This window comes from Hypanus sabinus, chromosome 1 (assembly GCF_030144855.1).
Source record: "Hypanus sabinus isolate sHypSab1 chromosome 1, sHypSab1.hap1, whole genome shotgun sequence".
NCBI classification, from domain to species: Eukaryota; Metazoa; Chordata; class Chondrichthyes; order Myliobatiformes; family Dasyatidae; genus Hypanus; species Hypanus sabinus.
In genome coordinates this window covers 135,827,051-135,838,943 of record NC_082706.1, presented here as the reverse complement: position 1 = coordinate 135,838,943, position 11,893 = coordinate 135,827,051, and the positions used below count along the sequence as shown (strand labels likewise).

Below are 11,893 nucleotides of genomic sequence, written 5' to 3'. Positions count from 1 at the left end.
ATGTCGCTCTCCACTCTCCACAAATTTAGCATTTGCAGCACAGGGCAGAGAGACGGGGGGCTGACAAACAACGCGGCACTCCGCCTGACTGAACCCAAGGGAGAGGAGACAGGCAGAAAGGGAGACGAATGAGAGACAAGACGGAAGGGGGAAGAAAGGAACAGAGGGAAGTGGGCTGAAAGATAGGCAACAGATAGAAGGCGCTTGGGAGAGTGAGAGGCAGAGGGAGAGAGAGAGTGTGAGTGAAAGATAGAGAGAGAAGACGTAGAAGGGGAGAAGGAGGCTGGGTGTAGAACAGAAGCTGGGAGGAAACACTGAGGGGGGTGGGTGGGTGGTTGGCCAGGGGGAGGAGGCAGAGATAGATGGGAGGAGAGAGCGAAGGACACACAGCTGGAGGAAGGAGGGACAGAGTCGAGAGAGATACAGGCAGAGAGGTTGAGAGAAAAAGAGCGGAGGAAGTGGAGAGGGAAGAAGGGGGAAAGAGAGAGGGTTAAGAAACAAGAAGCATAGGGTCCCAGGATCTGCTGCCAAAGTTTACGCGTAGTACCGGTGCTCCGGCCGGGAGCCCCTCTCCCCGGGACATGGCTCAAGCTACCCTCTTTCTGCTCCTGGCCGCCGCTCTCAGCCTGGCCGGGGCGGCGAGCGGACAGCGGAGCGGAGACGGCCAGCCGTCCGCCCACCCTCTGTTGTACTTCGAGGCGCGGGACGTGCGGAGCCTACGGCAGAAGGCGCGGGGCAGCCACTCCTCCATCGGCCGCGCTGTTCGGGCAGCCGTGAAGACTATGCTGGCCAAGCCCAGCCTGTACCTGCCTCCGCCAGACTACGCCAGCTTCTCAGCCAAGTGGAACGAGGTGTACGGCAACAACCTGGGAGTCCTCTCCCTCTACTGCCTGCTCTTCCCCGAGGACGCCGCCGCGCTAGAATTTGTTCTGACCTACCTGGACCGAATGGCCTCTTACCCCAGCTGGCAGGTGCGGACCGCCCCAAACGATGAGGTGCCGGTGGCCCACTCCCTGAGCGGGTTTGCAACTGCTCTGGACTTCCTCTACTCCGTCCTGGATGAAGACAGGAGACAGAACTACCTGCAGAAGGTAAGTCACACTTGGGATTCTCTGTGGACAATCGGGGGCTGAATGCCTTCTGCCCTGTCTGCATCCAAGATGGAGGTTCATGAGGTAGACTGTCAGAATCACCCCCAGGGCGGAAGTGTCAAATACTGGAGGGCAAGAGGGCATGCCTTTAAGGTGGGGGGGGGGGGGGAGGAGATTAAATCAGAATCAGTTATCTTATCACTAGTTTATTTGGGGTGAAGTGTGGTGATGTTGGTAGCAGTACAGTGCAGAGGCACTAAAATTACTACAAATTCTAAAGATAAATGAAGAGTGAAAAAGGGAATAGGCAAGTACTGTTCATAGGTTCATTGACCAGTCTCAAATCTGATGGTGCAGGGGAAGAAGCTGTTTCTGAATTGTTAGTATGGGTTTCTAAACTCTCTGGCAGTGTTAAGTAGAGGGCGTGTTCTGGATAGAGAGTCACACAGCACGGAAACCAGCATTTGACCGATCTGGTTCATGCCGATCAAAATGCCTGCTTAAGCCAGTCCTATATGTTCATGTTTGGCTCATATCCATATAGACTTTTATTATCCAAGTACCTGTCCAAGTACTGCTTAAATGTTAATGCATCTGCCACAACCATTTCCTCTGGCAGCTTCTTCCATTTACAGATCACCTCCAGATAAAAATGCTGCCCCTCAACTTCCTATTAAACCTTTCCCCTCTCACCTTAAATTTGGGCCATCTGATGTGCCGGGCAAGATGGTTCCTTTACTATTGTCACAGGTACAGTGAAAAACTTTTGATTTGCGTGTCGCCCAGGATAAATCATTCCGGACATAAGAAATCAGAATGTCCTGAGACAGGATGTTGACTGAAACATTGACCATTTTGTCATTTCCATAGATGCTGCTGGAACTGTTGAGTTTCTCCACCATTTTGTGTGTGTTGCTCTGGATTTCCAGCATTGCAGAATCGTGCAGAAAGTAGGGTTAGGGTTACAGAGAAAGTGCAGTGCAGTAAAGGTAGACAAGTAGAATGCAAGAGCCATGACTAGTTAGACCAGGAGATCAATAGCTTGTCATGTATCTTGTGAGAAGCCAGTTTATAACAGAGGGATAGAAGCTGTTCTTGAGTTTGGAGATCCATGCTTTCGGGCTTTTGTATCTTTTACCCAATAGCAAGGTAATGACCAGGGTGGGAGTGTTCTTTGATTATGCTGGTTGCTTTCTTGAGGTACAGGGAGGATTGGTTTCCATGAGGCCTGACAGAGCTTTTATTAAAAAATGAAAGACATCAATAGGGTAGACAATCAGAATCTTTTCCCCCAGTTTAGGAATGTCAAATACCAGAAGACAGGCACTTAACGTGAGAGGAGGAAAGATTAAAGTGTTACCACGGGTAGCCAGGCTGGTGAAGAAGGTGTTTGGTACAATAACGTCCATAAGCACATCAGTAGGAAAGGCTTAGAGGGATATGGGTCAAACGTGGGCAAGTGGGATTAGCGTAGGCTGGCATGAACTTTCCATGCTGTGTGATTCTGCGAGATGTGCAGGGCAGGTTTTCTGCACATGGGTGCCTGGGATGCATTGCCGGGGCTGGTGAAGGTATGAGAGTGGTATCCAAAAGTCTCTTTGATAGGTACATGAATATATAGGAAATAGAGAGATATGGATCATGTGCCCAAGCAGATGGCTTTAGTTTAATTTAGCATTAACTTTACTGCAGACATCATTGACTGAGGACTGAAGGAAATGTCCCTGTTTTATGTTTAGCAACACACATAAAATGCTGGAGGAACACAGCAGGTCGGGCAGCATTATGGAAATGAATAAACAGTTGATGTTTTGGGCTGAGACCCTTCATTAGGACTGGAAAGAATAAGAAGCTGGGGGGGGGGAAGGCAAGCTGAAAGGTGATCAATGAAGGCAGGGCTGGAGGAGGGGGGATGAAGTAAGAAGCAGGGAGGTGTTAAGTGGAAAAGTCAAATGGCTGGAGAAGAAAGAATCTGATAGGAGAGCAGAGTGGTTCATGGAAGAAAGAGAAGGGGGAAGGGCATCAGAAAGAGGTGATAGGCAGGTGAGGAGATGTAAGAGGCCAGAGTGGGGAAATGAAGAAGGGGGAGGGGAAGAAATCAATGTTCATGTCATCAGGTTGGAGGCAACCTAGACGGAGTACTGTATGAGCTGTTACTCCTCCAACCTCTTCATTGCTGAAGAGGAGGCCATGGACCGATATTTTGGATTGGGAATAAGGATTGGATTTGAAGTGGCTGTCCACCGAGAAATTGCCCTTTTTGTGGATGGAGTGACGGTGCTCATCAAAGTAGTCCCCAATCTACGTCAGGTCTTACCAATGTAAAGGAGGCTGTATCAGGAGTACTACATACATTAGACAACCCCCAACAGATTCACATGTAAAGTGTTGTCTCACTTGAGACGACTGTTTGACCTAAATGGAGGTGAGCGAGGAGGTGAATGGGCTCATCTGCTACTAATAGGGATAAGTGCCATGAGGGAGATTGGTGGGGAGGGATGAATGGACAAGGAAATCATGGAGGGTGTAATCTGGGCAGAAGGTGAAGATGTGTCTGGTGGTAGGGTCCCATTGAACATGGTGGAAATTGTGGAGAATTGTGTGTTGGATGTGGAGGCTCATGGGGTGATAGGTGAAGTCAAGAGGAACTCTAGCCCTGTTAAGGTGGAGGAAGATGTGGTGAGCGCGGATGTTTGGAAAATGGAGGAGTTGCTGGGCAGGGCAGCCCCAATGGGGCTGTCCACTGTATTTAGTTCTCCCAGCGCAGTCTCCTCCACATTGGTGAGACCTGACGTAGATTGGCAGACTGCTTTGTGGAGCACCTCAGCTTCATCTGCCAAAAGCGGTGTTTTCTGATGGACAACTATTTCAATTCATATCCGCATTTCCCTTCCAACATGTCAGTCTGTGGCCTCCCCTTCTGCCACGATGAGGCTGCACTCAGGAGCAACACCTCATATTCCATCTAGGTAGTCTCCAACATGATGGTATTAATATTTATGTATCCAACTTCTGGTAACTTTTTTTCTGTTCCCCTACCTGCTCCTTCATTTTCCCACTCTCACTTCTTACCTCTTCTCCTCACCTGCCTATCACTTTCCCCTGGTCCCCCTCTTCCTTCCTTTATTCCCATGATCCACTCTCCTTTTCTATCAGATTCCTCCTCCTCCAGCCCTTTGCCTTTTCAATTTATCACCTCTTAGCTTCTTACTTTATCCTCCTCTCCAACAAAGGTAAGAAAAGAGAGGAGTTCCTAATGAAAGAATGTAGGGAGTTAAGTAGAAAGCTGGAAAGCACGAGGAGCAAAATGACCTGGATCCTTGTACAGGATTCCCTGAAGTTTGACTTACAGGTTGAGTCAGTGGTTAGAGGAAGGCAAATGCAGTGATGGCATTCCTTTCAAGAGGACTAGAAATTCAAAGCAAGGATGTAATGCTGAGGCTTTATAAGGCATTGAACAGACTGCACTGAGTATTGGGAACATATTGGGCCCCTTGTCAAAGAATTGTTGTGCTGGCATAGGAGAGGGTCCAGAGGAGATTCACAAGAATGAGGTGAATGGAATTGTTAATATATGAGGAACGTTTAGTGGCTCTGGGCCTGTGTTCGCTGGAGCTTAGAAGAATGAAGGGGGATCTCACTGAAACCTATCAGATATTGAAAGATCTGAATAGGATGGGTGTGGGGAGGATGTTTCCTATAGTCTATGGACCCCTTGCTTAATGGTATTGGTCCATGATATAAAAAGGTTGGGAGTATAGTGGATGAGTCTAAGACCTGAGCTCAAAGCCTCAGGTTAGAGTGACGTTAATTATAAACAGAGATGAGGAGGAATTGCCACAGGTGACTGTGGAGGCTATGTCATTGAGTATGTCTAAACTGGTGGTTGATAGCTTCTTGATTAGACAGTGCATCAAAGCTCACTGGGAGAATGCAGGAGAATGGGATTGAGAGGGATAATAAATCAACCATGATGGAATGGTGGAACAGAACTCAATGGACCGAATGGCCTAATTTGGCTCCTATGTTTTATATCCCCCACCCTCCTGGCTTCACCTATCACCTTCAAGCTTGTCCTTCTGTCCTCCCCCCCCCCCCCCCCACTGTTTCCCCTTTCTTTTCCAGTCCTGGGGAAGTGTCTCAGCCCAAAACATTGATAATTTATTCATTTCCATAAATGCATCTTGACCTGCTGAGTTCGTACAGCATTTTGTGTTTGTTGTTCTAAATTTCCAGCACTTGCAGTGCCTTGTGTGTTTTATGATCTCCTGTTCCACGTTTGTTTGTTTCAAGGTCAACAACGTCGCCATGGAACTCTATGAGTTCTCCAAGTACCGGGCATGGGGTAAGCACTTCCTCCACAACCATCAGGCCACCAATGTTCTAGCCCTGCTGACTGGAGCCTTGGTGCTCGCCCCCCACCAGCCGCAGGCGGCCTTGCTCTGCAAGCAGTTCGCTATCGACATTATGGAGAAGACTCTATTCCTCCTGAGCCATGTGGTAGATGGGTCTCTGGACGAAGGGGTGGCTTACGGCAGCTACACTTCCAAATCCATCACACAGTACATCTTCCTGGCCCTGCGGCACTTCAACCTGAACCACACCGGCAACCCCTGGCTGAAGCAACATTTCTGGTTTTACTATGCCACGTTGCTGCCCGGCTTCCAGCGGAGTGTTGGCATTGCCGACTCTAACTACAACTGGTTCTATGGGCCAGAGAGCCAGCTTGTTTTCCTGGACAGGTTTGTGACCTCTGCAATCACTTTTTAAAGCCAAGCCTTAAGTCAGGAGCATGGGTGTGTTGAGGTAACAGGTGCAATAGAACAATATTGTGATCCAACCATCGTGTCCTGTAACACAGCAGCAAGTGGGTTTAGCAGCAATTCTTGTGACTTCGTGCCGTGCAGGGATTGGGAAGGGGAAGATGATATTGGGAAATAATGGATTTGGCAAGGTCAGCTGGCTGGATGCGCGGGGGACTACCGATGCTGAACCATAGAACAACATACAAAGCACTGGAGAAGCTCGGCAAGTTGGGAAGTGTCTGTGGAGGGAAACAAAAAGTCAATGTTTCAGGCTGAGACTCTTCATCGGGTGACCTGGTCACTCACGTGTATTCAGATGAGGAGTCTCAACCTGAAGCATTGACTGTCCATTTCCCTCCACAGATGCTGCTTTACCTGCTGTTCCTCCAGTCTTGCAATGTTGCTTACATGAATGGGTGTTTGGGCAATAGAATGTTATTGATGTCCAGCCAACAAAAGGATAAAGCTGGGAAAACAACAGAATAAGGTTGGGCACTGATTAAGTTATTCTCCTTGCCACCTTTCCCTTGTTAGAGTCACATGGTCATAGACTACTACAGCACAAAAACTGACCCCGTGACCCATCTAGTCCATGCCAACCTGATCTTCTGCCTAGTCCCATCTACCTGTAGGTGGACCATAGCCCTCCATTCCCTTCTAATCCATGTACCTATCCAAACTTAAATGTTGGAAATGAACTTGCGTCAGCTGGCAACTCATTCCACATGTGTTCTTCACGTGGAGTGAAGAAAATGCTACTCAGATTCCCCATAAATGTTTCATCTTTGTCCTATATCTATGGACTGTAGTTCTAGTCTCATCCAACCAGAGGGGAAATTTGTTGACATCTTCCCCACAATGGGATTGTACAACATTGGTGACACCCAAATTGGTGTTTTGTATCATTTTCCACTTGATTGGACTGTACAGGTAGAAAAGGTTTAGAGGAATGTGGGACAATAATGAACAAATGGGACTAGCTCATGTAAACATCTTGGTTGGCATGGATGAGTTGGGCCAGAGGGTCTGTTTCCATGCTGTATAACCCTATGACTTTATTAATTTGCTTCTTAATCTTATTACCTGTATTGGGTCCTCTCAGAGCCTCTTACTTCCAAGACTCAGGGCAGTGTAGTGATACGACAGGTAGCACTGTTGCTTCTGGGGTACAGGATTCCAGACGTTTTGGTTCAGTGGTGCTTAAGTGAGATTTTGTGATTTTCCCTGTGAGTGCATAGGTTTGCTCTGGTTGGTGCAGCTTCTTCTCACTTCCCACTGGTGTGCATGTGGCTAATTGGCCACTGTAATTGCCCCTCAGGGTAGGATAGATGACAAAGGAATCAAAAAGACCATGTTAGTTTGGCACATGAAAGAGATGACGTTGCAGAGCTGTAGCTCAGTAAGTTGATGGGTAGTGGGGCTGATCTTTTTATCCTGCTGTGACACCATGTTCTGGATGGTCTGACTTGCATGTATTGTAACTGCAATCAGCTTCTCTGGTCAGAATCAGAATCACGTTTATTATCATTAAAATATAAAACTTACTGTTTTCAGCGGCAGTACAGTGTAATACATAAAAATACTATAAGTTGCAATAAGAAATATATTTAAAAATAATTACGTTGTGCAAAAATAGAACAAAAATCGAAGTTGGGTTCATGGCCTGTTCAGAAATACGATGGCAGAGGAGGAAAAAGTTGTTCCTAAAACGTTGAGTGTGTGTCTTCAGGCTCCTGTATTTCCTTCCTGCTGATAGTAGGGAGAAGAGGGCTTTCCTGGGTGGTGAGCATACTTAATAATAGATGCCACCTTTTTGAGATGTCTCCTATTAAAGATGTTCTTGGTGGGGTGGCTAGTGCACATGATGAAGCAGGCTGAGTTTGCGACCCTCTGCAGCCTTTTCTGATCCTCTGCACTGCTACATCCGTAAGAGACAGTGATGAAACTAGTCAGAATACTCTCCACGGTACATCAATAGAAATTTTGTAGAGTTTTTGGTAACATACCAAATCTCCTCAAACTCTTAATGAAAAATAACCACTGGTGTGCTTTTTTCATAATTGCATCAATATGTTTGGCCCATAGTAAATCTTAAGATTTGTTGAATCCCAAGAACTTGAAGCTGCTCACCCTGGATATTTTTGGGTTGATTTCTTCTACATCTTCTTCAGAGCCATCAGTCTTTGCTAAAACATTTCAGCCAGAACTGCACAAAATGCTCCATTTGTGGCCAAACCAGTGATTTGCAAAGGTTCTTAATGACTTCCTTGCTTCTGTATTCCGTGTCTATTTATAAAGTCCAGAATCCATCACTTTCATAATGACTGACTCTTTTGTTTTTCCTCTTGTTCGGAAACAAAGGTCACAGTCTCAGAATAAGGAGAAGGCTATGTGTGGCTGAGAGAGGAAGTATCTCTTTACCTTAAATGTTCCATAGACACATTGGCTCTGATTTCATTGTTCTTGAAGAGCCATTGAGCATGGAAGTAGGCCCTATTAGACTGCTTTTAAAGCTCTTGTTTTATATTGTTCCAACCAAAATACTGCATTTCGCTGCATTAGATTTCATGTTACTCCGCTATTTAAGAAGGGTGGGAGGCAACAGAAAATAAACTATAGACCTGTTAGCCTGACATCAGTGGTTGGGAAATTGCTGGAATCGATTGTTAGGGATGAGATTACAGAATACCTGGAGGCACATGACAAGATGACCCAAAGCCAGCATGGTTTCCTGAAAGGAAAATCCTGCCTGATAAACTTACTGGAATTCTTTGAGGAAATTACAAGCAGGGCAGACAAAGGAGATGTAGTAGATGTGGTGTACTTGAATTTTCAGAAGGCCTTTGACAAGGTGCCACACAGGAGGCTGCTTAGCAAGATAAGACCCCATGGAATTACAGGGAAGTTACTAGCGTGGGTGGAGCGTTAGCTGGTTGGCAGAAAACAGAGAGTGGGAATAAAGAGATCCTGTTCTGGCTGGCTGCCAGTTACCAGTGGAGTTCCACAGGGGTCGATGTTGGAATCGCTGCTTTTTACAATGTATGTCAATGATTTGGACTATGGTATTAATGAATTTGTGGCTAAATTTGCTGATGATACAAAGATAGGTAGAGGAATGGGTAGTGTTGAGGAAACAGAGAGCCTGCAGAGAGATTTAGATAGTTTAGGGGAAGTGGCAAATGAAATACAATGTCAGAAATTGTATGGTCATGCACTTTGGTGGAAGAGATAAATGGGTAGACTATTATTTAGATGGGAGGAGAATTCAAAATGCAGAGATGCAAAGGGACTTGGGAGTCCTTGAGCAAGACACCCTTAATGTTAACCTCCAGAATGAGTTGGTTGTGAAGAAGGTGAATGAAATGTTGGCATTCATTTCTAGAGGTATAGAATATAAGAGCAGAGATGTGACATTGAGGCTCTATAAGGTACTCGTGAGATCACACTTGGGGTATTGTGTGCAGTTTTGGGTTCCTTATTTTAGAAAGGTTATACTGACATTGGAGAGAGTTCAGAGAAGATTCACGAGAACGATTCCAGGAATGAAAGGGTTACTCTATGAGGAACATATGGCAGCTCTTCGGCTGTATTCCCTGGAGTTCAGGAGAGTGGGGTGGGGGGGGGGGGGGAATCTCATAGAAACATTCCAAATGTTAAAAGGCCTGAACAAATTAGATGTGGCAAAGTTATTTCCCATGGTAGGGAACTCTAGGACAAGAGGGCATGACTTCAGGATTGAAGGACAAGTTTTAGAACCAAGATGTGGAAAAGATTACTTTAGTCAGAGGGTGGTAAATCTGTGGAATCTGTTGTCACGAATGGCTGTGTAGGCCAAGTCATTGGGTATAGTTAAGGCAGAGATAGATAGGTTCTTCATTAGATAGGGCATCAAAACGTCTAGGGTGAAAGCAGTGGAGTGATGATGATGGAAGAATTGGATCAGCCCATGATTGAATGGCGGAGCAGACTCGATGGGCCGAATAGCCTACTTCTGCTGCTATATCTTATGGTCTTCATTTGCCCCCTGGCTTCCCATTCTAGCAGCCTGCCCAAATCTCCCCGAACAGCAAAAATTGCTGGAGGAGCTCAGCGGGTCAGACAGCATCTGTAGAGAGTAAAGTGGATTTGACACTTCGGTTCTGGATGAATTGCCTTGGCCCAAAACTTTGACTGTCCATTTCCCTCTACAGATGCTGTCTGAACTTCAGAGTTTGCTTTTTCCTCTGGATTCCAGCATCTGCATTGCCTTGTGTCTCTAACTCTCCTTAAAATCCATTGGTAACCTCTTCATATTTCAATATAGTATGAAGCTTTGTTTCATTAAAGTTGACATCAAGACATCTCCAATCAAATAACATAAATTTGAGACATCCTTCAGGTTACCTCATGATCTGTGCTGCATGCACCAAATACTGGCATAAAGATCACATTTATATTGCATTTTCAGTCAGGCTTTGAACTGGTTTCAAAGTTTATTGTTAGAGAGGCTTTACTAGTAATATTGTCGAGTAAAATGGACTTATAAAATATTGACATATACAAGAGCACCTGGACACTTTCCAGACACTTATTGAGTAAATATTCCGTCCTTCACAAAATTATGAAAATGTAACAGCTTCAAGCAATACCGTATTTGTTTATCACCAATCTGGGTCTGATTGTAGAAATTAAAACTTGTATTCACTTTATGTTGCTTCATTGGAATACAATCTTGATACCACTGTTGTACTTTATTGCACAGTGAGATCTCAAAGGCACTACTGGAATGAAGGACCAGAAATTTATTCTTTGGTAGCAAAAGAACCAAAAGTAACCTGAGGATTTTTTTTATTATGGAGCAAGGGGTTAGTGTCTGCAATGCTGTGATGGAGTGCAGGGAGTCCATTCAACTTTACTGCACCAAAGGAAGCTGGAAAAGGTAGTTGACAGGATGGAAATCTTGGGGCTGTGGCGAATAGACATGTAAATGGGAATACATCGTTTCTCTAATGCGGAGCCAGGATGAATTTGCTGGGCTGAACTGCCTCTTTCTGGGATGTGGTATATATGCTAGGAACATGATATAGAAATGTTAGCTTGCTGAAAACTGCTTCAAAAATTTAGCTCCAATCTTACTGTGTTTTTAGATGTATGACAGAGCACTATTTTCTATTCTGTTTCCAAGATAACGGTTGTGAGACAATTTCCAAACAAAGAATATGAGAGAGTATGAGACCAAATAGCATCTATGCTAGTATCTTTCCTGTAATACCATGGGCTTTTATATTGTTAAGCAGCGTCATGTGTGGCACCTTGTCAAGGCCTTCTAAAAATCCAAATAAACAACATCGACTGACTCTCCTTTGTCTTTCCTACTTGTTATTTCCTCAAAGAATTCCAACAGATTTGTCAAGTAAGATTTCCCCTTAAAGAAATCATGTTGACTTTGTCTACTTTATCATGTGCCTCCAAGTACTCTGAAACCTCCTCCATAATAACGGTCTCCAACATCTTTCCAAACACTGACGTCAGACTGACTGGCCTATATTTTCCTTTCTTCTGCCTTCCTCCCTTCTTGAAGGATGAATCAGAATAAGAATCAGGTTTAATATCACCAGCATATGTCGTGAAATTTGTTAACTTTGACTGAAGTGACATTTGCAATTTCCAGTCCTCAGGAACCATTCCAGAATGCAGTGATTCTTGAAAGATCATTACTAATGCCTCCACAAACTATTCAGCCACCTCTGTCAGAACCCTGGGGTGTAGACCATCTGATTTAAGTGACTTATCAACATTCAGACCTTTCAGCTTCCCAAGCACCTTCTCCTTAATAATGACAGCTACACTTACTACTGCCCCTTGACAGTCCTAAATATCTGCATACTCCTGGTGTTTTCCACAGTGAGACTAATACAAAATATTTTAAAAGTTCATCAGCCATTCCTTTGTCCCAGGTGCTACCTCTCCAGCAATATTTTCCATCCCTTTTACTCTTTATAAACTGTGTCTGGAAAA

The 11,893-nt window shown here is 45.1% G+C and overlaps 1 protein-coding gene across 1 annotated transcript in view; it reads left to right on the top strand.

Moving 5' to 3' along the window:
* Window positions 1–320: 320 nt before the first annotated feature.
* LOC132397998 (dermatan-sulfate epimerase-like protein) overlaps window positions 321–11,893 on the top strand; it is a 39,299-nt gene continuing 27,726 nt past the window's right edge. Inside the window, exons 1-2 of the mRNA XM_059976870.1 lie at window positions 321–1,091; window positions 5,385–5,833. Coding sequence (XP_059832853.1) covers window positions 582–1,091; window positions 5,385–5,833 — 959 coding nt within the window. The 5' untranslated portion in view covers window positions 321–581. The remainder of the gene's footprint in view (window positions 1,092–5,384; window positions 5,834–11,893) is intronic.